Source organism: Podarcis pityusensis (genome assembly GCF_964106645.2).
Source record: "Podarcis pityusensis genome assembly, chromosome: 6".
Classification (NCBI taxonomy): domain Eukaryota; kingdom Metazoa; phylum Chordata; class Lepidosauria; order Squamata; family Lacertidae; genus Podarcis; species Podarcis pityusensis.
Genome location: NC_138030.1, coordinates 86,257,512 through 86,284,747, shown reverse-complemented (window position 1 = coordinate 86,284,747; position 27,236 = coordinate 86,257,512). Strand labels below are relative to the sequence as shown.

At 45.8% G+C, this 27,236-nt stretch overlaps 1 protein-coding gene across 3 annotated transcripts in view; it reads right to left on the bottom strand.

Annotated features, from left to right (window-relative positions):
- The window catches only part of HMCN1 (hemicentin 1), a 293,517-nt gene extending 270,656 nt beyond the window's left edge, over positions 1-22,861 (bottom strand). The window contains exon 1 of one of the 3 annotated variants that reach the window (XR_013988112.1): positions 22,020-22,861. Coding sequence is in view for 2 of the 3 variants with exons in the window: in XM_081011980.1 (XP_080868106.1) it covers positions 22,020-22,371 (352 nt within the window). In the remaining variant the exon portion in view is untranslated. The remainder of the gene's footprint in view (positions 1-22,019) is intronic. The other 2 variants (XM_081011980.1, XM_081011981.1) reach the window with 2 other exon arrangements.
- Between the last annotated feature and the right edge of the window lie 4,375 nt (positions 22,862-27,236).

The window sequence follows — 27,236 nt, the reverse complement described above, 5'->3', positions numbered from 1 at the left end:
GCCGCCGCCGCCACGCGATCTCTGTTCTCATCCTGAAGCAAAGTTCTTAACCCGAGGTAATATTTCTGGGTTAGCGGAGTCTGTAACCTGAAGCGTCTGTAACCCGAGGTACCACTGTATAGGTAAAGGTAAAAGGACCCCTAACTGTTAGGTCTAGTCACGGACGACTCTGGGGTTGCAGCGCTCACTTTATTGGCCGAGGGAGCCGGCGTACATGTGGCCAGCATGACTAAGCTGCTTCTGGCGAACCAAAGCAGCGCACGGAAATGCTGTTTACCTTCCCACCGGAGTGGTACCTATTTATCTACTTGCACTTTGATGTGCTTTCGAACTGCTAGGTTGGCAGGAGCAGGGACCGAGCAACGGAAGCTCACTCCGTCGCAGGAATTTGATCTGCCAAGCTTCTGATTGGCAAGCCCTAGGCTCTGTGGTTTAGACCACAGCGCCATCTGCATCCCATATATAGATAGATAGATAGATAGATAGATAGATAGATAGATAGATATATGCGCTTCAGGATGAGAACAGAAATCGGGCTCTGGCGGCGCAGCGGCAGCAGCAGGAGGCCCCATTAACTAAAGTGGTGCTTCAGGTTAAGAACAGTTTCAGGTTAAGAACAGACCTCCGGAATGAATTAAGTACTTAACCTGAGGTACCACTGTATTGGGGTGGTGGTCTTGGGCTACACCCCTTCTGTGATGTATGTATGATGTATGGAGGGGCGGTCTTGGGCTCCAGGGTGGGCAGTTCAAAAGTTTATATAAGGGCTTGCACACCTTTGTCCTGGGTCCTCTTCCTGCCTCCTGCGTGGGGGGGAAGGTACCCTGTTGAAACAGCTTTAATAAAGATCAGGCTTACTAGCTGCTTTGCTTCTCAATGTTCTCTGGTTTGCCTCTGTTATTTTCTCCTACCGATAGAGAACCTAAAAAAGGACTCTATATGGGCTCTTGGGTACCCCATAAGTGAAAAGGAGCAGATTTTTTTCTTATAACAGGCAGTAGTTGTTCTGCTCCCGATTCTCCTTTTCGTGAGAGCCATCCTAAGCCATCCTCACCTCATCCGGTACCTCTAGTCTGGAGTGACCAACCTGGTTCACCTAGGCAGGCTCCCTTGAAGGTTTTATGACAGCATCAGGTAGCTATTTGCATGTGTGAGTGAGTTGCCACAGACCTAACACCACCTATAGGATTTTTGCATCTCTCTCAAAACAAAAGGCTTTTCATGAGAGTCCTCCTCAAAGGTCAAGTCATCAAACAATGAGAAACAGATCGGGGAAATCTGCATGTGCAAACCGGGTGCTAAAAAGCCACCATCTATTTAGAAATGTGTCTTTTAATGAATAAAGCAGCTTCTAAGCTCTGTTTGGCCTGAGTGTTGTGAAACAAGAGACCTGTTCACTCTCCCCAAATGACTTCTTTCCCCCTTTCTTTTCCAAAAACAATTAATAGCGCACCGAGTGAACTGCACTACAACCTAGCAAACTATACAAGAGAGCAGAATTCTCTTGCAAAAACAATTTTCGACATACCATTGTGCGGCTTAAGAGAACTCAGGAAATGTTTCAGTGATATTCAGTTTCCCCAGAGACACTTTGAAACTGCAGCTCATGAAAACGGACTAATGTCCGAAGCATGAAAATTACAATGGGCTTCCTGCTTACATTTAACCCTCCCCCTGGCCCTCCAAGACTCTAATTTGAACAGTATGGCAGGATTCCAGTTGCGAAGTTTCTCTCCCAGGGAAGGCCAAACTAAAGGTGCAGTGAGAAGGGTGAGGGGCTCCACATTTCTTTTACCCATAAGCTGTGCTTTCCTTACAGCCATCCTTCACACACAAAGACATGACTAAATGAGTCAGCCACATACCTAAAGCCTCCACCCAATTTTAAAGCCACTGTACACATCACAAGCATCTGGCATCGTATGCTGTCTCTGTTCCCATTTCACAACCATGGCTAATACTGATTGATTTTTTTAAAAGATTGTTGTTGTTTAGTCGTGTCCGACTCTTCGTGACCCCATGGACCAGAGCACGCCAGACACTCCTGTCTTCCACTGCCTCCCACAGTTTGGTCAGACTCATGCTGGTAGCTTCGAGAACACTGTCCAACCATCTCGTCCTCTGTCGTCCCCTTCTCCTTGTGCCCTCCATCTTTCCCAACATCAGGGTCTTTTCCAGGGAGTCTTCTCTTCTCATGAGGTGGCCAAAGTATTAGAGCCTCAGCTTCAGGATCTGTCCTTCCAGTGAGCACTCAGGGCTAATTTCCTTAAGAATGGAGAGGTTTGATCTTCTTGCAGTCCATGGGACTTTTAAAGCCCATATTTTTATGTGTCATGCCTGCATCTGCATATGCAGATCTTAACACAGGTATACATGGCAGAAATCCAAGTTGGTGGTAGCCCCAACCTCACCCCTGGCCCATAACAACAGCACACCATAGAAAATTAAAATGGCCTTTTGTCTCTCTAGTCCTTGAAAATCCTCCATATTTCAAACAACATTCTACTCCTCATGATGCCTAAGAAATCTAACCTTCCCTACAGAAGGAAACTGTTCTGCTTTACTGTCTAAATTTTTTACTAGGCATCTAAATTAGGGCTAGCCTATATGATGCCCTCTAGAAATCGCGGACTATAACTCCCAACTTCATACCCATCAACCGCCCCAGGGGGAAAATGGGACAACCCATTTTTTTCCCTCGCAATAATACAGCAGCCAAAATGGCTGCCACAGTCTCGCGCAATTTCAGGCTGCAGCATTTCTGCCCTGAAAAAGCATTTTAAACAGAGCTCAAGGCCTCTTCCCCCAAATGCTTCCCCCATTGTAGAAACCAGTGCCTAAAAGAACGGTTTCTTGTAATAAAATGACAACAACAACTAAAGATTTCAAGTGCCAGTGCCATATTCTTTCACTTCAGCTCTGGTTTCAAACTACTTCCTGGAATGCCGCCAGCGCCAGTTTAAAAAGATAGAATGACACAGAGAAGAACTTTTAAGGAGACCAGGCAGTTTTAAGTAGTATCCATCAATGCAATGCCAACACTTAAGCCATTAAAGGAAAGATCAAATGACAAATGGATTCCATACTGCCTTATTACATGACATCAGCCTTCCCCTACCTGGTGCCCTCCAGATGTTTCGAACTACAACTACCATCTTCCCTGGCCATTGGCCATGCTGGCTATGGAATAAGCATTTGTTCTGATTTGTTTCTGCGGAGGTTAGATAATGCTGTGTCAAGAGTTCAATCTAAACTCCTTAGAGCTCTCCTACAAGTCCCCAGATGCGTTTCAAACGCATGGGTTAGACTAGAAACGGGGATGATGAGAGTGGAGGCTTATATCTGCCTAACATCAATTTACAAATGGCTGACATTGAATCTGCTCCCCCGAGGAACAGCCCCACTGATCCTCTGCGACCAGTTCCAGTCAGGCTGGCAGGCAGCAGTCCTGAACACCCTTCAGAGACTGGGTTTTGCCCCTCAAGCCCTTCTAAGTCCGGGGTTGAGCCAGGCAAAAGCTACGGTCAGACAAAGAATCATAGACACCGAGAGACAACAGGACTGCTCAAGGTGCCCCGACTATAAAACTGGAGAAATTGAGAGATATATAGCCGCACTGGCAGTATATTTCTTCTTTCTCGTATCCAAAAATGCTAGAAGGGCCTTTACACTCGCCAGAAGCTCGGCTCTGCCCTCTCCGGTCCTGGAAGGAGCTTTTTAAAAAGTCCCATATGCTCAGAGACTTTGCGCCTGTTCATTGGGGGATATAGAAAACCCAGAGCAATTGTTCTTTAGATGTCCCTTTTATGAAGAGGCACGTAGTAAGACCATTGATCCCCTACTGGCGAGGCTCGCTGACCTCCCGGACAAGCAAAAATTTGACCTTTGCCTGTTAGGCAAAGATCATAAGATGACCCGGATGGTCGCCAGATTCTGTGTACAGATCTGTAGGAGCAGACCATCCCCCAACTCAAACTAGTTCGTGAACAAAATTCCCAAACTCGGTTCCATGGGTGACTCTGGGTCATATCTATGCGGTAGCTTATCTTAAAGTTTCTATATGCTTATCGCATTTATAAATTTTAAATTTATTGTTGTACATTGTTTTAACTGTTTGTTTTCTTTCTGGGAATGTACCCCCAAGTGTGTTTTATAAGCTGGTCTCCGACCGTAATAAATTATCTATCTATCTATCTATCTATCTATCTATCTAATGCTGTGTCAAAGCCAAGTGTTATCCCACACTTCCCTGCGCACTTTCCTTCTCACACACACAAAAATGGTCTTTGGGGGAAGTGAGTTTGTTGAGCAAGACCTCCTATCAACTACAATTGCACTACTTTAATTTGCTGGCATGTGGCTGACTCTCACCCCAAAATAGCGACAGTCTGGAAGCACCCCTGGTCACTTTCTCACAAGGTTCACTCAAACAGTCGGTCAGGATGAAGTCCAGGATAGCAGATTTTGTTCGTTCCTCCACCATCCAAGGTTTTCAGCAAAGTATGGCAAGAATGCATTGATCATTCTATTCTTAGCAGAATTAGGCTTCTAGTTGAAATCGTCCATTCCTACTATGGCTCACATCTGTGAAACTTTTGTAATCTGTTTCAGCACCATCCCTGTCTTCCAACTGGCTGGGCAGCCTATATGCTGTATACTGCCACAACAATGTCATGGTTGTTTCTCTCTCTTTCTACTCATCCCCAGATTCTTTCAACACTTTCACATTCATGAATATCCACATGCATGCATATAACACTACTTCCCTCTCTTTTTGCTGGGTTTATTGCTTTTTGAAAAAGGTATACACTTAAATTGCTATGGGTAAAGGTAAAGGACCCCTGGATGGTTAAGTCCAGTCAAAGGTGACTATGGGGTTGCGGCGCTCATCTCGCTTTCAGACCGAGGGAGCAAGTGTTTGTCCACAGACAGCTTTCCGGGTCATGTGGCCAGCAGGACTAAACTGCTTCTGGAGCAACAGGACACCGTGATGGAAACCAGACCGTATGGAAACACTGCTTACCTTCCTGCTGCAGTGGTACCTATTTCTTTACTTGTGCTGGTGTGCTTTCGAACTGCTAGGTTGTCAGGAGCCGAGACAGAGCAATGGGAGCTCACCCCGTTGTGGGGATTTGACCCTCCAACCTTCTGATCGGCAAGCCCAAGAGGCTCAGTGGTTTAGACCATAGCGCCATAGCGTGTCCCAAATATTCCAATACAGTGGTACCTCGGGTTACATATGCTTCAGGTTACAGAAGCTTCAGGTTACAGACTCCGCTAATCCAGAAATATTACCTCAGGTTAAGAACTTTGCTTCAGGATGAGAACAGAAATCGTGCTCCAGCAGCGCGGCAGCAGCAGGAGGCCCCATTAGCTAAAGTGGTGCTTCAGGTTAAGAACAGTTTCAGGTTAAGAACGGACCTCCGGAACAAATTAAGTACTTAACCTGAGGTACCACTGTAAATCGCTATATTCCAATCATGACTATCATTCTATCAGGTCTCAATTCTATCTATCAGCGCGAACTTACCTTCCCATATTAAGATTGCAAGGCCATCTGGCCCAGAAATGGAAACAAGAGGAAATACGATAGAAGAATGGAGAATGAAACTGACAGACTATGCGGAATTGGATAAATTAACTGGGAAAATAAGATATGTGCGAGACCAAAAGTTCATCGAAGACTGGGAAAAGTTTGTAGAATATCTGAAAAATGTATGTGATGTGCAAACAACGCTAGTGGTTTCAAGAGGCACTGTAAAAGTTGAGATGTATTGTTAAAAAGAAATAGAAGGGGGAGGGAAGACAAATGGCAATACAAAAAACAAACAAGATGAATTTTAACAGGGAAAATGTAAAGCATTGCACTTGGGCAAAAAAAATGAGAGGCACAAATACAAGATGGGGGACACCTGGCTTGAGAGCAGTACATGTGAAAAGGATCTAGGAGTCCTGGTTGACCACAAACTTGACATGAGCCAACAGTGTGACGTGGCAGCTAAAAAAGCCAATGCAATTCTGGGCCTCATCAATAGGAGTATAGCATCTAGATCAAGGGAAGTAATAGTGCCACTGTATTCTGCTCTGGTCAGACCCCACCTGGAGTACTGTGTCCAGTTCTGGGCACCACAGTTCAAGAAGGACACTGACAAACTGGAACGTGTCCAGAGGAGGGCAACCAAAATGGTCAAAGGCCTGGAAACGATGCCTTATGAGGAACGGCTAAGGGAGCTGGGCATGTTTAGCCTGGAGAAGAGGAGGTTAAGGGGTGATATGATAGCCATGTTCAAATATATAAAAGGATGTCACATAGAGGAGGGAGAAAAGTTGTTTTCTGCTGCTCCAGAGAAGCGGACACGGAGTAATGGATCCAAACTACAAGAAAGAAGATTCCACCTAAACATTAGGAAGAACTTCCTGACAGTAAGAGCTGTTCGACAGTGGAATTTGCTGCCAAGGAGTGTGGTGGAGTCTCCTTCTTTGGAGGTCTTTAAGCAGTGGCTTGACAACCATATATCAGGAGTGCTCTGATGGTGTTTCCTCCTTGGCAGGGGGTTGGACTCGATGGCCCTTGTGGTCTCTTCCAACTCTATGATTCTATGATTCAAATGAAGGGAATGTGTACTGAAGAGATAAATACAGATGATTGCCAGAGAAGCTGAAGGAAGTCCAAAAAGAGATAATTTGTTAAAATTTGGATAAAAATGTATAACAGTGTTGGAAAATTAATAAAAACTTATTTTTTTAAAAAAGATTGCAAGGCCATTCCCATACTCCTTGTGTCACCTTCCCAGTTTCCCTGCAAATGACTGGGCAATCCACTGCCTGCACCTTCCTCCTTTGCCAGATACATTTTTTGACCCTAGTACTTGGGCTCAGCTCTGGGCTTTTGCCTCCTTCCCTCACAGGATTTAGTTCAAAAAGCCCTCTTGAAAAGGAGTCTCCCCAGTCCTCATGAGGTGCACCCCTTCTCCTTCATTTTGGTTGTGTTGGTCCAAGAAACCCAAACTTCCCTGATGACTCAACTACATAGCTAGCTGTTGGCTTCCAGTATCCTGCTTTCTCGACCAACAACTTGAACTTTGACAGAACCTCAGCAAGATGTTAAATACGCCTTCTCCTACAGTAATCCTGTAAGAAGGAATAGCAGAAATCCAAACCGAGTAAAGGGTAACCCAGTCAGATGGTCAGCATATAAATAAAGTATTATTATTATTATTATTATTATTATTATTATTATTATTTCAGTAAAGTGAAGGTAAAGGGACCCCTGACCATTAGGTCCAGTCGTTTCCGACTCTGGGGTTGCGGCACTCATCTCGCTTTACTGGCCAAGGGAGCCGGCGTACAGCTTCCAGGTCATGTGGCCAGCAAGACTAACTGTTTCTGGCGAACCAGAGCAGCACACAGAAATGCCATTTACCTTCCTGCCGGAGTGGTACCTATTTATCTACTTGCACTTTGACGTGCTTTCGAACTGCTAGGTTGGCAGCAGCAGGGACTGAGCAACGGGAGCTCACCCCGTCGTGGGGATTCGAACCGCCGACCTTCTGTTCCGCAAGTCCTAGGCTCTGTGGTTTAGACCACAGCGCCACCCGCGTCCCTGAAGAATTATTTCAGTGCAGACCCGAAAATGCAAATTTTGAGTAAGAAGTTGGCACAAGCTTATGTTTGCCATAATACATATCATAGACTTAGAGCAGACATGATGAGGCATAGGAGCCAACTCTTAGGGGCTGAAGTCCCTTCACCCCCCCCAGCCCCCCAAAAATTGAGGGGGCCGCCCCACCAAGTTGATGGGTATTGCCATTCAAAGGGTGTGTGCGTGCTGTGTCTTGCAATCAATTATGTGGGGCAGGGCTTACCTGGGACCCTGCAATATTTTATTCAAGTTGGCACCCCTGCCATGATGGGAGCTGGAATCGAAAAACATTCTGAGGATCACGGGTTCCTCATCCCTGGCGGAGGGGAAACGGCACTTTGTTTGTTTATTTATTTCACAATAAATTATTTATTTATTTATTTAATTCCCTTTCTCCCAAAGGAGCCCAGAGCAGCAAACAACCGAGCGACAAAACAATATAATTAAAAATGAAATGAAATGATATTTAAAGCGTTTAAATGTAGGAAGAACATCTGAAAACACCTGAAAACATTACACACAAGGCTTTTTAAACAAATGAAGAACAGCGGGGGGGGGGTGCTTCCTGTTTGAGTGGAAGGTAGGAAGGACAGAAAGAAAGAAAGCATGTTTCTCACCTCCCTCAACCTCACAGGCCTCAAATTTGCAATGGCAAAAATTCCTTGGGTTCTTTCAGTGATTTGTGGGAACTGACCAGAAGGAAAACAGCCAGTGCAGAAAGAGTTAAGCAACTCATTTTTCTCTTCTTCTCCTACCGCTAGGCTGAAGATTGAAACCTCTGAAGGCTGCTTTTGATTAAAAAATAAAATTGAGGCTTTGTTAGACACATCTGAGAGCCAGGATTAGTCGGGGCGCCCATTCAAATCTATTTTCAACCCAGGTTTGCCGCTGCATAATGTGTGAAAGGTTCAAAGTCGTTTAGGAGAACAGTCCTATGAACATTTAAAGAGAGAGAGAGAGAGAGGAGGATGCAGCAACAGAAGTTTTCTGCAATTACAAAATCCACATCTTGGACAAGCGACTGACAAACTTAGTTATCAAATAACTACGCTAGCAGACAGCCAACGTCAAATCTGTGTTTGTTTGTTTTAAAAAAACCCTATATAATCAGCTAGATTAAACAACAATAAATTTAAACAGGAAATTCCAGCCACTGCCACCAGCTGTCAATTAACCTTACACGGGATTGTAAAGTCAGGGATAAGCAGCATCATCTTCTGCGAGGCAAATCTGCAAAGGAGTCAGACCAAATCAAAAGGAGAGATCACAGAGCTCCAGTCTGCACACAAGTCTCGCGGAGAATATTGCCAATTATCGAAGTATGCCGGGGAGGCTCAAGTAACACCATAGCCCTCTTTCAACAACTGCAGCCTTTACCATTTGGGCTCTAATAAACATGTGTTCCCAATATTTTCTCTCGTGAATATGTCTCCTTCAAAACCAAAACACTTCATGCTTGCCAATACCAAAGTCTTGATTGGAAAATGTATACCAGTTGACCTCTGAGCTCTCCTTTTCCCCCCCTTCCTCTTCCCCTGGCTGCAAGTCTCCACACACACATATATGACATTCTTCAGGCGGCACATCAACACAACAGACACACACACACAAAGTTATTATTTAACCTTCCATGTTCTCCATAGTTCCTTGAACCAGAAAACCTGGCAGCCAGGCCCAGGAGCCTCACTCACTCTCTGCTGCCGCAGTGGCTGCAACTGTTCTATATGGTTTTTATTTGTATATTTTATTGTTAAAAGTTGTATGCCCCAAGCCACAGACGTTCCCTGCCTGCACACAACTCCCTGGGCATGTGAATGTATGTCTGCTGGCCCACTAGGGGGTGTCACTTTAGAGGGTGAAACTTAATTTTTGCAAAAATATGTTTTTGGGTGTGAGGAATTCCCATGTGCCATGATTGTTGCGATTGGACAACATTTAGCATGCCAGGTCTAGAGGTCTGACGAAGAAGCACATAAACTATGCTTGGGGAAAACCAAAGAATTTTAATTTTGCCTTCTAAAAATGTCAGGTAATGCTAAATAATTAATAATAATATATAATATAACCGTAAGTACAGTGGTACCTCGGGTTACAGACACCTCGGGTTACAGACTCCGCTAACCCAGAAGTAGTACCTCAGGTTGAGAACTTTACCTCAGGATGAGAACAGAAATCGCGCAACAGCGGCAGGAGGCCCAATTAGCTAAAGTGGTACCTCAGGTTAAGAACGGTTTCAGGTTAAGAACAGACCTCTGGAATGAATTCAGTTCGTAACCAGAGGTACCACTGTACTTGGCAATCATTTTTAATTCTTTCTGTGCGATTGCACACCCATTTTGCTTACCAAGCAAAACTAAATTATGTTAATTTAACCCAAATACTTTTTGAATCCCCAAGTGCTGTTATACTATTTAGCACCCCTCATTTGGGAAATCTGAAAGTTGAAAAATTCAACACGCCCTATAGTAAAAGGGAAAGGGAAAGGACCCCGGGACAGTTAAGTCCAGTCAAAGGCGACTATGGGGTTGTGGCGCTCATCTCGCTTTCAGGCTGAGGGAGCTGGCGTTTGTCTTTCTGGGTCGAGTGGCCAGCAGGACTAAACTGCTTCAGGCACAACGGGACACAGCGACAGAAACCAGAGCACATGGAAACACCGTATACCTTCCTGCCACAGAGGTACCTATTCCTCTACTTGCACTGGCGTGCTTTCAAACTGCTAGGTTGACAGGAGCTGGGACAGAACAACAGGAGCTCACCCCACCGCAGGGATTCAAACTGCCAACCTTCTGAACGGCAAGCCCAAGAGGCTCAGTGGTTTAGACCACAGTGCCACCTGCGTCCTATAACATGCCCTATAATGCTCATGTGGTCACTGAGTCTGGTTTTTCAGGGTCTGGCCCCTGACCTAGTATTGTAATAAAAGCATATTATATATTATATAATAAATGTTCATAAATGTACCAACCAAGCACAAACATAGATATGTGGACCACATGTCTGGAGCAGCACAGAAAGACCGTCCTGAAACCATTTTGACTCCCAAACTGACCAAATGTTTTCTCTGCAAGGAGGGAGGGCAGGAATTGGGTAATCACCATTTCAAAGGAATGGGCAGGCTACCAGGAACGGCAATCAGATAAGGCATTATCTGATAACCTGGCAGACAGGAAAAACAACAACATTCAAATTTCTGTTGTAGACCACCTTTTCTGTGATGTAGGTATGATGTATGATGAGCTCCAGGGCAGGGAATTTAAAATGTCTATATAAGGGCAGGCACACCTTTGCTTGGTGTCCTCCTCCGTCCTCCTGCGTGTGAGAGGAGCACCCTGTTGCAACAGCTTTAATAAAGATCAGGCTTACTAGCTGCTTTGCTTCTCAATATTCTCTGGTTGGCCTCTGTTATTTTCTTCTACCAATAGGGAATCCACTTAAGGACTCTATACGGGCTCTTGGATACCCCATAAGGGAAAAAGGGCAGATTTTGTTTACAACAGTATGCGCAACCCACACACAGGGCAGTTGCCGCTGCCGCAACCCTACTTCCTCATGCACACATCATTCGCTGTATATGGGTGGGTTGTGCGAACACCGTTCTGGTCACATATAAAAAGGTAAAGGGACCCCTGACCGTTAGGTCCAGTCGTGGCTGACACTGGGGTTGCGGCGCTCATCTCGCTTTATTGACCGAGGGAGCCGGCGTACAGCTTCCGGGTCATGTGGCCAGCATGACAAAGCCGCTTCTGGCGTACCAGAGCAGCGCACAGAAATGCCGTTTACCTTCCTGCCGGAGCGGTACCTATTTATCTACTTGCCCTTTGACGTGCTTTTGAACTGCTAGGTTGGCAGGAGCAGGGACCCAGCAACAGGAGCTCACCCCATCGCAGGGATTCGAACCACCAACCTTTTGATCGGCAAGTCCTAGGCTCTGTGGTTTAACCCACAGTGCCACCCGCGTCCCTATAGCATTTCTTAAAATCTCTTTTGGTGTCGTCCCGTCTCTTCTCCCCATGGAGGATAGGGGAGGTTCACAACAATGGATGGCACTTCAGGGTTATCACACACTAACTGCCCCCCTACCTTCCGCAAAAAAATGAGCTGCTTCAAAGGGCTGGTGCAACCCGCATCCTTTCACTGCCCTGCTCCCTGCAATATAGGCATAATCGTGAAAGACTTTATCTGCGTTGTGATTAAAAGCTGCTCTCTGAGCCTTTTATGTGGCTGCAGAATGCGATAAAAAAATACTTTAAATGAAGAATAATAACTGACAAACTTTGGAAACGGTCGTTTTTCTTTCGTGATCCTGAGCAGCGCAGCTGACATTATTTACAGGCGGTTTCCGCCTTGAGAAAGTCACACTGCAACAGGCATAACAGCAACTTGGGAGAGTGGGCTGCCGATACTTTAACGCCCTCTGCATAATTCTTCCTCCCACTGACACAAATGTTGGCTAAATTAGTGGGAGGTCAGAAAGCAAAGTCACAACCAAAACAAAATCCAAGCAACAGCAGCCTTTCATCTCTGGAAATTTTGTTGTGATGCAAAGTTTCCCTTTGCCAGCGCTCGTTAATTTTCGGCGAGACGTGAACATCTTGCAAGGAACATCTTTGTCCTTAAGTAACACCCATCCCCACCAGCTGGAAGCTATTCTCACTTTACGGCAGAGAACACCTCTGGCCCTCCGGGCGTTCCCAGACTACATCTCCCATCATTCTGTACAACAACATCTGGAGGGCCACAGGTATTCGTGAGGACTTTGTGGCCACAATTAAGGTTACACATATATTTGCAGAATAATGTAAGTAAAACGTTTCCAAGCACAGTTCAAAGCGTTGGCGCTGACCTTTAAAGCCCTAAACGGCCTCGGCCCAGTATACCTGAAGGAGCGTCTCCACCCCCATCGTTCAGCCCGGACACTGAGGTCCAGCTCTGAGGGCCTTCTGGTGGTTCCCTCAGTGCAAGAAGTGAATTTACAGGGAACCAGGCAGAGGGCCTTCTCGGTAGTGGTGCCTGCCCTGTGGCACGCCCTCCCATCAGATGTCAAATAAATAAACAACTATCTGACTTGTAGAAGACATCTGAAGGCAGCCCTGTTTAGGGAAGTTTTTAATGTTTGATGTTTTATCTTTTTTATATATTCTGTTGGGAGCCGCCCAGAGTGGCTGGGGAAGCCTAGCCAGACGGGCAGGGTGTAAGTAATCAGTTGTTGTTGTTGTTGTTGTTGTTGTTGTTGTTGTTAAACAGCAATGAAGCAGATTTCTGCCTATGGAGCCTGCAATCTAAAGGGGAATCTAATGGGGAAGGTAGCAGAGAAAGGAATGAAGAAGCAAGTGTAACACAAACAACGTCACACTTCCTGAATGAGTGTAAATTTTAAGCTAGCTCACTCTGGTCTATTCACTATGCCCAAGTCTGCCACAAGGCATCCCCAGACCTCAGATGGTCACTGCTGCCCCATACATTGCTGCTGTTAGGAGAGCCAGTGTGGTGTAGTGGTTAAGAGTGGTAGTCTCGTAATCTGGGGAACCGGGTTCGTGTCGCCGCTCCTCCACATGCAGCTGCTGGGTGACCTTGGGCTAGTCACACTTCTTTGAAGTCTCTCAGCCCCACTCACCTCACAGAGTGTTTGTTGTGGGGGAGGAAGGGAAAGGAGAATGTTAGCCGCTTTGAGACTCCTTAAAGGGAGTGAAAGGCAGGATATCAAATCCAAACTCTTCTTCTTCTTCTTCTTGTACCCCCACACCACCCTCATACACTGATCTCCCCTCCTCCTCCTGTTGCTGCAGTGATATGCCATCAGTACCAGGAATACATTACCAAGCTGGAACTCTGTACATGCCCAGAACTATATGCGAAATTTGGCTCTGCTCTGAGGAATCAGCATGAGTGCTGTTTGTCCTTGTGCCGGAGCCAACACTGAAAGGGCCCTTTGTTGTAGCCAGCTCTGATGCCAGTAGGTTGCCAGCCACAAAAAGGAACCGGTCACATATGCCCAATGAGATTTCTGGAACCCAGTACCGTATCTAATGAAAACATAACTCACAATTCAGTCGTGAATCGTCTTCTGCAGGCAAATGAATTCCCTCCGGGGAGCATATCTTGCCTTGATTAAAACAAATACCCTCTTTTGCATTTCTTGAGAAATCTAAGCCTGTCCCTTTCAGCAAAGGCCAGATCACCTTATTAAAACAAGATGCTCGTGAGACTTTGCCTTATTCCTCTGGTGGGAAATTTAACAGTGGTGGCTCCACAACAACCCATGATCATCTATTACCTGTGCCCTTCTCTTATGTACGTACCCTTGCACCCTTTCTCAGACCTCAGTAGACGTTCCTTTTCAAATTTAGGCCAATGTCCACCAATAACCCATTCCTATAAACAGATGCCCCCAGCATTCCAACACTTTTACTTTGTTGGAAGAGCTCAGCTTCTTTAACCCTAGATCTCTTTGTTGCATCCTGATTCTTGTTCCCTAGCCTTTGCACCATGGTTGTTATTTCTTTGGGGGACGATTAGCCAGGTCTCCACTGTGGAGAGGCACCAGTCTTTCAAGCAGAATGTGTTTTGTTTTCCTTGCTTCTTTCACTAGAACCCAAAATAAAATCTAAAAGTGAAAGATGATTTAAAGGAGGCAGGAAGAAGCACCTCAGCCTCTCAAAAGTTCGAGGCAATCACTGTCTCTGGGTAGTGGTACCCTGAGTTTCACCTCTCCTAACATCCCCAAAGAACTGCAACTGACCCTTAGAGGCAGACTCTCACCCATTCATAGTGAAGTACCAACATGTGAAAGTTTCTCAGTTCTCCTGTGTTCATTCAACAGCAGGACAGTAATTTTGTGTTTCAACTCTCTCACTTCTTTCAGTTTGTCCACTGCTAAACTGGTCTTCAAGACTTTGCCTCATATTCATATACATGGCCATTCTCCAAATTCAACTCAGTGGTGTAATGTTGGAAAATGTTGATCACTTCTCCTACCTGGGCAGTTATCTTTCCACAAGGGCCAACGCTGATGCCAAAATCCAGCATCGCCTGAGCTCTACAAGTGCAGCTTTCTCCCAATTGAAGTGCAGAGTGTTTAAGGACTGGGACATTCGCAGGGAAACCAAAATGCTTGTTTATAAAGCTATTGTACTTCCAACCTTACTGTATGCTTGTGAAACGTAGACCACTTATAAATGCCATCTCCAACTCCTTGAAAGATTCCATCAACGGTGTCTCTGAAATTTTTTACATATCACTTGGGAAGACAGGCGAACTAATGTCAGTGTACTGGAAGAAGCAAAGATCCCCAGTGTCAAAGCAATGATTCGTCAACATCAACTTCGTTGGACTGGTCATGTTGTGCGGATGCCTAATTATCGTCTTCCAAAGCAACTACTCTATTCCGAACTTAGAAATGGAAGGCATAATGCTGGTGGGTCAACAAAAGAGGTTCAAAGATGCTCTCAAAGCAAATCTTTAAAAATGTAGTATAAACACAGACAACTGGGAAACACTGGCCTGCGAGTGCTCCAACTGGAGAACATCCTTTACCAAAGGTGTCATGGGCTTTGAAGATACTCAAAGTCAAGATGCAATGGAGAAACGTGCTAAGAAGAAGGCACACGCTCACCATGATCAACTCCCGCCCAGAAACCTATCTCCCCACTGTGGAAGGGTACGTTGATCCAGAATTGGCCTCCACAGTCACCTACGGACTCACTGTTAAAACTGTGTTCATGGAAGACAATCTTACTTGGCTACAAGTAATTGCCAAAGAAGAAGAACCACCTGCATGATATATTACAATGATTTTGCTCTTCCGTACTTCTTTATTAGCACTTCAAGCTGCAAGAATGGCGCCAGGTTCCGCCCAACTCTGGGGACAGGGCCGTCATGTGCACATGATGTCATGCATACAATGCACACTTGTGATGTCACATGGCTAGGAGGTCCACCGCAGCCATGGGGAGGCCCAGTGTGGCCCAACAGCACCCATCACAGTTGTGGGAAGGCCTGGCAGGGTCCGCCGCAACCATGGTGAGGCCCAATGTGGCCCAACAGGGCCCACTGCAGCAAGGCTCAACAAAGCCTGCCTCCCCCAATATGGGGGGCTCAGCCCATCCCAATATATAGTGGGGTGAGATGTCCTCAGCCCCATAGAATTGGAGCCAATGAGCTACAATGTTGTTTTTCTAAATCTAACAATTGTGTTGCTACATTCCCCAATGTAAAGTAGGCAACTTTGTCCATTGTAACAACATCTAAGACATGCAACCATCTCTGGTAAAGATCAGTTGATAGGTTCATAAGAAACCACCTGACACCGAGTCAGACCATTGTTCCATGTAGCTCAGTAATGTCTACACGGGTTGGCAGCAGCTTTCTGGGGTTCCTCATATGGATCTTTCCCGGTCCTACTTGAAGAATGCTGACAACTGAACCTGGAACCTTTTGCATGAACCGCATGTGCTCTGCTACTGAACCCGTATTGCTAATTCCCCCTAGATTTGTATTTCTATAAATACAACATGTAAGATTCAAGTCCGCAGGCATGCGCCCTGGCGCACAAGCAAATCGGATAATACAGAGCAGGTCTGAGAGTGGAGCCCAACAGTTTTTGTCAGTTGGAGCAATATACAAAAACCATTTATTCCCAGGTGGGCAGCTAAAAAAGGGAAAATGTCCTTGGTCCGCAAGCAAACAAAAGAATGAAAGCATTTATCCAGAGATGAGTTGGCAGCCCTACTGCACACTCATATTCCAGCTTGTCTCTGAAGAGACATCTGACGCTCACCCAATTTCAGTCCTTAGGCTAAGTTCCAATCTAAGATCCTCAGGTTCCTGGTTCAAAATGCCTGGCACACCTAAGACTGAACATTTCCAAAGGGGTAACTGTTAATCCACTTTTTCCATATTCAAATCACACCAGACCCACACATATCTGAATTTGTGTAACAACAACTTTGGCATTTCTCATTTACACCAGTAGTAGGCGTTGCTGTTTGTGTTTGTCCCTGCCTAATTCATTGATTCCATTATGCAGATTAAATAGGTCGCAAATGTTGATAGCTACGGGCACACTTTGTTTTTTGAAGGGGGAAAAAACCCTTCCTGCCCAAGAAATGTGCAAAAGCGCAAAGTCAGTGTTCTGGTTGTGTAGTGTTCTGGTTTTGTGCAAATCTGAGGGATCCAAAGGGAGGGAAATGTATCCCTCCGTTCAGGGGCACACCAGAAATAGTTATGAGCATGGTTAGAAAGGAAACGAAAGCACTGAGGAAGGGGTGGGTGTGGAAAGGGGAGGAGCAGAAAATGAGAATTGATTCACCCACCCAAACACACCATCTGCACTCCCAAGTGGTGTGGTTTGGATCCAGTGAAATTTTTCGTAGGGGAACAGTCAGGGCTACGGGCATCAGCTTGCGAGGGTGACTGGGGGAGTGCTGATGTCCTGATGTCCCAACGCCATACCTTCCTCCCCAAGGCGGACAGAAGTTTCCCGGCTAGGCTGGCTTTGGGAAGGTTGTGGAAGGGCTCTTGGACCCACAAGAGCATCACACCTCCCTCAGCCAGGCAGAAACTTCCTGGGCTTTGGGAACGCGGCAGCAGGCTTAAATACTTTAATATTAGTGGGATGCGGGTGGCGCTGTAGTCTTAACCACGGAGCCTCTTGGGCTTGCCGATCAGAAGACCAGCGGTTCAAATCCCCATGATGGAGTGGGATCCCGTTGCTCTGTCCCAGCTCCTGCCAACCTAGCAGTTTGAAAGCACGTTAAAGTGCAAGTAGATAAATAGGTACCGCTGCGGCGGGAAGGTAAATGGCGTTTCCGTGCGCTCTGGTTTTCGTCACAGTGTCCTGCTGCACCAGAAGCGGTTTAGTTCTGCTGGCCACACGACCCGGAAAGCTGTCTGTGGACAAACGCCGGCTCCCTCGGCCTGAAAGGGAGATGAGCGCCGCAACCCCATAGTCACCTTTGACTGGACTTAACCGTCCAGGGGTCCTTTACCTTTACCTTAATCATCTAATTTACCAGGAACATTTAGTAGACTATCCTAGTCCCCCTAAGTCCACCGACCGCAGGCCACTGTCTGGATCCCGATTTAACCCCAGTGAAGTGGATTATCCCCATATCATGTAAACCCAGATTTATAGGGGGAAAGCATTGAGAATGCTGTTGTCTGAGGATCGTATCATGCGGACTACGCAAATTACACGGAAATGCAAACCGCTGCAAGCACCTAGGGCCAGATTCAACCAACAAGACTGTCCAGCAGAAGTCTGGAGAGCCAGTGCGGTGTAGTGGTTAAGAGCGGTAGACTCGTAATCTGGGGGACGGGGTTCGCGTCTCCGCTCCTCCACATGCAGCTGCTGGGTGACCTTGGGCTAGTCACACTTCATTGAAGTCTCTCAGCCTCACTCACCTCACAGAGTGTTTGTTGTGGGGGAGGAAGGGAAAGGAGAATGTTAGCCGCTTTGAGACTCCTTTGGGTAATAATAAAGCGGGATATCAAATCCAAACTCTTCTTCTTCTGTGCAAGGACTTCCACTAGTGCAATGGTGCTTCCCCCATTCTCCTCTGCCCGGAGGTGCAGTGAGTGTGGGCTGCCTCGGGTGTCACCACTGAGGGGGGTAACAAAATGCCAAGCGGCTGGCGGAAATGACTGGTAGAATCCGTGACCAGGGAGAAGAGTCGATGGAGGAAGATTGGAAGAAATTTAAAGATTATCTTCAGAAACATTGCAAAATTAAAGAATGTTAGAGTGATGTTGGATTGAAAATAAGCGGTTTCCAGATGTACAGGTTAAAGTTAATGATAGACTAAGAATAAAGATTAGGATTAAAGATGTTTAAAGAAATGGAAAATTGATACTAAGAGGAAAAATTTTAATGTTATATGATACTAAGACTAAAGATCAGGTTTAAAGAAGTTGAAGTTATATATTTCAATATTTTATTAAAGCTAAAGATTGAGATTAAAAAAGTGGAAAAGAAACTGCTGGACAAACAATTTGGACTGGAATACAAAAGAGGGAGGTATGAGGAAGTCCAGAAAATAAGTAACTTAAAAATGGAAATGGAAAAGAGATATTGTTTTTAATTGTTTTTTTTTTTTTTGTTTTTTTACTGTTGAATCTTGTGTTTTTTCGTGTTTTTGTTATATGTATTGTGTATGTTTTTCTTTTCTCTCTTTGTTGTTTAAAACTTCAATAAAAAAATAAAAAAATAAACAAAAAACAAAAAAAAATGCCAAGCGGCACTCACCGCAGGGCCTGCAGCATGCCTGGGAGGGACACGGTGGCTTGGGCGTGCCCAAATTGTCCACCCACTGCCTCTCCCTCAGCTGTAGGGCGGCTGAGTGGGAGGGGGCAGGCAGACTCTGGAGGACCTGCAGTGAGCCCCGCCCTCGCCCTGCCCCTATGGGCAGCTTGCCCCGCCCCAGGCGCTTGAGCGGCTTCCTCTGCCACTGCCCTGCGCATGCATCACCCATGTCCCACCCCCAGATGGACCCCAATGGAGCTAGGAGAACCCACAGAACAGTGTGCAGAGGGAGGAGAGGGCGGGTTGTTCCATCTGAAACATGTGAGCTGACAAAATGACCCCCCCCCCAACAGGGCTCCAACAAATTCTTCCCACAGCAAATGACAGTGTCTGTAAGTAAAGGTAAAGGGACCCCTGACCATTAGGTCCAGTCGTGGCCGACTCTGGGGTTGCGGCACTCATCTCGCTTTATTGGCCAAGGGTACAGCTTCCGGCGTACAGCTTCCTGGTCATGTGGCCAGCATGACTAAGCTGCTTCTGGCGAACCAGAGCAGCACACAGAAACACCGTTTACCTTCCCGCCGGAGCGGTACCTATTTATCTACTTGCACTTTGATGTGCTTTCAAACTGCTAGGTTGGCAGGAGCGGGGACCGAGCAACCGGAGCTCACCACGTGGCGGGGATTCAAACCGGCGACCTTCTGATCAGGAAGTCCTAGGCTCTGTGGTTTAACCCACAGCGCCACCCGCCTCCCGCCAGTGTCTGTATTGTAGGGAAAAAAGGAAGGACGGACACAGAGTCTTGTGGCACCTTAAAGGTTAACACATTTATGCCTCCAGAAAATTTATGCCACAAAAAATTGCTAGCTTTTAAGGTGCCGCAAGACTCTTTCTAATATTTGAAATTACTTGCAATGAAGTCTAAATGCTGGGAAAAAATCAATGATGCGGATTAAAACGTAATGTTGATGAATCATGTTGTGCGACATTGGTCATTCACATGGTTAGCCAGCAAAAATTCTGGGTGGGCACACATCTTGGCCAGCGCTGGGCATGTGCTTGCTAGCTAATTCGTGTCAGTTTCCGAACTAAAGGCACACATGTTTTTTGTTTAAGCTATTTTGGATTTGGGTGGGAGGTGGGGCTGGAAATGTGTCGATGATGACCTCTACTTCGGACTATGAGTGGTGGATTTGGTTTAATAAATTGAACATGACCTCACTTTGGTGCCACAAAAGGGCACAATGAAGTTTGGGTGATAAGCAGAGTACTTTCACTGTTGTTAGTTACCCTACTTAAAAGTCTGGTGGCTAATCACCTAAGCATCCTGAGATTGGTTGGCAAAGCTACTAAATATAGAGCGACACAAATAAAATTAAAATAGCCAGTGACCTAAACTGACACATCCTTGCCTGACCGTAAGCCCCATGAAGACAATGGGACTTACTTCTGAGTAAACGTGCCTAGGATCCCGCTTTCAAAGTCTCCCACCTTTTCAGACCCTCTGATGCAATGTGCGGCACTGCAATGGCAGTTTCTTGCGTTTAAGTATGTTGATGCCTTTCATGAAGCAACAGGAGGACAATGTGCCCATATCAAGCCATGCTCCTTTTGTGGCATGCCCCCTACGGGCAAGGAATGGCTTTGCAAACCGTTTTGGGGGTTTATTTATTTATTTAAGGGAGCGGGGAAAACAGGAAATGTTTGCGATTATATGACTGTTAATGATCACCCCAATCACAGATAAGCATTTTCCTAGGCTTTAAAAAAAATAATAATTCCTTAACGATTTAAAAACAAAAGCAGCAATAATAGCTGGGAACAGCTGGATTCCTCAATGCCCCAACCATTTTCAGATGTTTGCATTCATGAGGAGTGTTGCCTCAGGTGAAACGAGCAGCAGCAATGTCAGATTTTTAAACACTTTAAAAGTGTTTGGCTTGAAGTGATCTCTGTGCTTTGAATAGCCACATGCCCCAGGCTAAGGAATCCAGGTTTCTATTTCCTTGTGGGGTCACCAGGAGACTTTTGACAATGGAAGAGGAGAAAGCCCCAAGAAAGGGGATAGAAAACAGATGCTTCGGAGTGGGAGAGGAAACAGGAAGAATATGTATATAAACAGCAGAGAGGATGAGGAATGCAGAGGGGGGGGACGAGGAGGAGGAGCAGCGCAACTGAAGCATGCCGCAATAAAATCTGCATTGCACCCTACAAACATTTTATTTGAAACGCAACAACACAGCAAGCATGGAGGGTCAAAGGTCAGGGTTTTTGGAGGGTGTGCGCATAGGTCCCCTGCAGGACCCAGGGTTATTACCTTTTGTATAGAGGAATGTACATCCGGTTTTCAAGGATAAATCAGAACTTTAGAAACTCATGAAAAAACGTGCCTCATGCTTTATAAGCAGTTCATGAATGCCATTCATTCTCCATAGACACAGCTTGCAGTTAACACCTCCACATACTGGGCTGGTTCAATAAGGCACAGCGTGAGACTCGCCATTTATTCCAGCAGAAAATTCAATGGAAATGGAGCGGCAGATATTCAAGAAACTAATTTTTTATAGTTTGTTGCTCTCTACATCAATCATTTGTGTGTGCAGCAGCGGTGTGCTTAGGAACACAAGTGCGCAGAAAGAAATGCGTTAATTAAGTAAGAAAGGCTCCTTTCAATCAGCCTGTGTTTCAGAGCAAGTAATCCATTGACCATCTCTACATTAGAAGTGATCCGCAGTGTACACGTACGCATGTCTACTCAGAAGTACGCCCATTGAGCTCAATGGGACTTACTCCTAAGTAAGCATGTGCAGGACTGCAGCCCCAATCACATCTGATAGAGACCTTCCAAAATTATGTATCCTCAGATGATTCCACTTGTGTCCCTGCTCTTTTCGGTCTCTCTGGGTAGACAAGTCAAGCGTCCCCCACACCCACATTTTAATTTAGGTGTGGGAAATGTGGTATTGTTTTATGTCATTTTAAGTCGAAGTTGCTAGGCAATCCCAGAAAATTTCCCTCTTAGACTTGAATACACCTCAGTATGTACGTGTGTGTGTGTGTGTGTGTGTGTGTATGTGTGCGTGCGCGTGTGTTTGCATGCAGCGCCCAATTTAAGGAAGCTCAAAAGCATCGTCTTACCTGGATCGTGAAAAGGGACCAGTGCAAAGTTGTAAAGTGGTCTCTTGGGTCTCTTCAAAGAGGTCTCCAGAATTTTGGACGCTCCCTCTATCACCTGAACTAAGTCATCATACATCGAGCCAGTCACGTCAAACACAAAAGCCAAGGTAGACGCTCCCTCCGGGATCTCTTCATCCGTGGTCTGAGGCTCCAGTTCTACCACAGCATCTTGTGCGCAGCAAAGAGAAAAAAGGAGAGCAACAGCTAGTGATGCCCTCAGGGGCACATTGTGATGGGAATTCATTTTTCTTCCTCCTCCTCCTCCTCCTCCAGGGTACCTAAGCAATGCGCTCAGTTCCTCCACACTAAGCATCACAAAGGATCCCGTCTGGTTGCATTTGGTCTTTCCTTTTGTAAAGCAGCAGAGTCAAAAAGTCCTTTCCCTCCTTTTCTTTTCTTGGGTTTTTTATTTTGCACAAAGCACTTTTCACAGACTCAAGGGAGGTAGAGAGAGAAAGAGGCAAGGGGAATGAGGCAGTCCTTTTCCTTTTTTTGCTAGCAAGTTGCTGGTTCTTCTTCCCTTCCCCAGTCTACTTGTCTGCAAGAGTTTTGGCAGCCTCTGGCCAAGCGAAGGGAGAGAGAGTCCAATTCATGTCCCCTGTGCAGCTGCTGCTACTTCTGCCGCTGCCGCCGCCGCCTCTGGATTCTTTGGCAAGAGGCAGAGGCTCTCCAAAAGTTCGGCTGCTGTAAGGGAGTCTTTGGCTAGAAACTGAAGCTTCTCCCTGTTGCTGCTGCTGCTGCTGCTGCTGAGGCAACAAGGAGTGGATGCTCAGCCCAGCTCGCCTTCTCATTGGTCTGCCCCACTTCCCCACCTTTGCCTCCTAGGCCCCCTTTTAGGGTGACTTGTTGAAAATGGTATTTAGGGTCACACGAGTGCCACAAAAGCACTCAAGGCAAATCTCTTTCATATGCAGTGATGAAAACACAGGCACAGTTGTGATTCAGTTATGGAGGAAATATTTGCGGGGGGGGGGTTGGGGAAGGAGGCACCTTTCTCCTGCTTCCTTTTATCAGAGATTGTTTAAATACACTTAAAGCAATGGGTATCCTTTTCGCCACTAGAGAGTCTGCCCCCCCCCCCGCTTCCCGCCTCCAGTAATTTGAGCTCAACCAGGCATAGATTCTTTGGTAGAGAAAATCACACTCCAAAAGGCATATGATGGATTCCCTTGCCGCTGCCTATATTGTGATATTTCGCAGCAAGAGAAGTTTTGGCTGAGATTGGAGGGTGAGCACTGATTGCATTTGTACTCGCTGCTACAAATGGCAGTTTGGATCCCGCAAGCCTTCTTCCGCTTTGCAAAATGCATTTGGCATTTATAAATCCATTTTGGGTTGGGGGTATTTTTGGAAATTCGATTTTTAATCAGAAGGTACGTTGTTCCCTCCTTATTCTCTGCAGCCATACTAAACATTTCCCCTGCTGCTGAACATAGGAATATTCCTTGCATCAAGTCAATGATCCATGTAGACCAGTATTGTATAGTCCCCATGGGTGGTGAACTTGTCAAGATCTTCCTGGACTTTATTTCCCATCCGCCCCAGACAGCATGACCAGTCCTCAGGAAGGATTGGAGTTCCCCCACGTACAGTGGTACCTCAGGTTAAGAACTTAATTCGTTCTGGAGGTCCGTTCTTAACCTGAAATTGTTCTTAACCTGAAGCACCACTTTAGCTAATGGGGCCTCTTGCTGTCGCCACGCCGCTGTGGCGCGATTTCTGTTCTCATCCTGAAGCAAAGTTCTTAACCCGAGGTACTATTTCTGGGTTAGCGGAGTCTGTAACCTGAAGCGTCTGTAACCTGAAGCATCTCTAACCCGAGGTACCACTGTACATTGTTGGGTTACCACAATCTCCTCAACCCTGGTCTAGAAAGCATTGGCCTCTAACCCTCTTACCATGAAGTTATGACAATTCTTAGACCCAATATGAACCGGAACCCAATACTTCAGAGGGGAAAGATGCTGTTCTTATTGTCTCCTGTTCTAAGGATATTTGGTGGTTTGGTGCAGGACCCACAAAGTGGTAACGTGCCGCAGTGTACATGTAATAACCGCTTGGGTAGCCAGTCATTTGTCTCATCTGCCAAGTGGCGAGGAGCATTTTTCCAACGTGCGTCAGGTTTGCAAGTGCAGCAAACGAAACATCACATATTTATGCTTTTATAAATGATGGAACTTCTTATTATTAGCATGGCCAAGAGCTGGCTGGGTGAGGCATCCAGAGCTTACTCAGTTGATTCTGACACAGCCCAGCATCTGCCAAGGCCTGGCTGAGGTGGCAAAGTGGCTGTGGTCTATGTATGGAATTCCATGCTGAAGGTATCTCATGTGCCAGACTTGCCTGCTGAAGAATGTCCCTGGAAGCCCGCCAGATTTCAAGGCTGAACATATTGCAGAAGACATCTTTATTTGAACTAGATTTTCATGCTATTCAGCAGGAATGGGATGATACAATCCTGGCACTACATTTGTGGGTCTGATCCAATTTGGATACTAATGTTGTTGCCTACACCAAGGTAGTGGTTGCTACCCTGAGTCCTTGGAAGCAGAGATCTCAGATTAGCGAGAAATTCAAATACATTAAATAAAAGTTATAGCCAAATTATACGTGAATTATACAATTCCCTCATGCCATCCTCGGTGGAAGGCTCCTTCCCATCCACATCCAATAACGAACTTGGCAACACTTCAGAGTCTAACCCTGTCCAAACAATCATTCTCTCACCAAAATATTATCAAGAACCCTGGAGTTGATAACTTCCATGCCCCCCTCAGATAATGCAAGACCAAGAATTGTCACATAGCATGCTAAAGGGGCATAACCCTGTGCCCATTACTCACACATGGGCAATGCCAGGCTCACTGGCATTGGGGAGCAAGATCACATTTTTAGCCCACCTTCCATGTCACATTTGTCTCATGCAACAACCATGAGTTGCGTGTGGCTTTCTGTGCAGGTGTCCCAACTGAGCAGAACCCTCATGGGCAAGCGAGAGCTCACCTGTGGGGAATCACCTTACATAGAGCCACGCACAATGTGCGGTTGCTAGAAGCAGAGACCATGACATCAGGGAGCAGGGCTAAAAGCGCCCACTCCTCGATGGACACAGCATAGCCCTCGACACAGGTAATGTGTGCATAGGGCTTACGCATTTCATAAAGCAACATTGCATCATTAATCTTGCCAAGCGGTAAAAATATGAGCAACAGATACGTGGCAAAGCATGTGATAAAACACTAGTACAGACTCATATAGAACGAGGGAGCATGTTACAGCCCAAAATTTAACTGTTATGTATTCAGTGGTTTATGTTTGCCTGAGTTTGAGTCTGGATTCTGAGCCCCTGTGTTCTGATTTGATTCATGATATCCAATCACAGAGCATTTCAGGATTTGGGCCTCCGCCATTGGCCCTTAAACTCTGAGTTATGATTCGCAGCTTGGAAGTTTAGACAGCCAATCACGTTGGGGGTGGGAGTGGCTCAGTCCTTCAGAAACGTATATAAGCAGTTGCTTTGCCCCTGTTGTCCAGTTCTGTTAGTTCAATAAAAGTCCTTGCTATTATCACTGTGTCTTGCCTTGTGGAACCCACCTACATTTCATTAACACTGTTGTTATAATGCTTTCAATAAGAAAAGGATAAGCATGGGTTTAAGCTCCCACTTAAATTAATGGATGTAAAAGGTGCCTAACTTTGTTGTCTATGGTTTTCAGGCTTGGCACTCTTCCTTAAGGAGATGCAAGCAGTGGAAAGGGGAGCTGGTGTCTCCCTATGATGCTTCCCAGACCAGTTGTTTTTTTACAGGCATTCCAAAAGAGAACGCTTTTGTTGAAGCAGCACAGACAACCGTGTGGAACAATGTTCATTTTCTGTTTCACACGTGCTTCTGGAAATCAGTGGAGGGCCTGTGGCCCTCTAGATGTTTGCTCATATGTAGATGTAATATATGACACTCCAGATGTCATCAGATTGTAATTCCCACCAGCCCCAGGCAACATGGCCAATGGGCAGAGATGATGGGAGAGCCACAGGTTATCCACAGAGAGGCTAGCTCCTGACTCTTCAGTGCTGAGTATTGCATGCACCAAAACTCAGAAGACCAGAGACAAGGAGGGGTCCTATAGTCAGTCCTAGAGTGGAACTGGCTCATACTTTGAACTCGTCTCCTTTAAAGCTAAGGACCCATGTGACAGAGGTCACATGGGTCCTCCATGGCTTGATTTAAAACCCATGTTTTTAAATTAAAACTCATGTTTTTAAATCAGCCATTTTTCATGTTTCAAAGCTGAATTCAGTAGTCAGACAGGAAGCAGAAATGTTTCCCCATCAAATTATGGATGCAGCAAGAGGGCTGTGGCATTACTTTCATCGGATAGCATTGTGAGATTTTGGTTGGGGGTTTGTTTTTGTTCTTCTTCTGAAAAAAAATTCATTATAATTGATTTTCAGTCCTCTGCCTTACATGCCTTAAAACAAGTAATTAGCTCCAGCACTCCAAGCCTCATCACTTTGTGACTGGAAAATTAATCATGAAGAAATCTCCCTTTTATTCTGATCAAGTTATAAAGCTTCGGATTGGTTTATAAAAAACAGATGTTTACATTCTGTTTTCCTCCTGTTTCACCAATGACATCATGAGAAGCAAGTATTTAACCAGAGACATGCAAAATGTACACAGTAAAAACCCCAAACCATAGAAAACTACCCTCCTCTACAAATCTTTGCCACTAGAAAATTCAGCTCAGGTTCACCGAAACCTTCACATAACTTGGGGAGTGAAGATCCCCAATGCCGCGCTCCCACTCTGTATACATTCTTTAAAATCAAGAATGCACATCTTTGGACTCTGGATGTTAGCCCACGCTTCTTGCAAGATTGTTATGTTTATTGCTCACACATTTATAAGCCATCCCCTCAGCAATGCCGGCTCTTCGCATTTTTGCAGGAAAAAGAAGTAGGACCCCCAATCCCATGATGCATTGCCCAAACTAGCGTACTCTAGATGCCCTCCCCAGCCCCAACCACATGACCAGTGATCAGCTATAATGGGATCTGTCGTCCAAAACAACTGGATAGTACCCGGTTGGTAACAGAATCCAGGATAAAGCCATAGGGCTTCCAAGAGGGTCCTTGCTCCAGAGAGAACAGAATGTCCAAACCCCCCTCTCCTTCCTC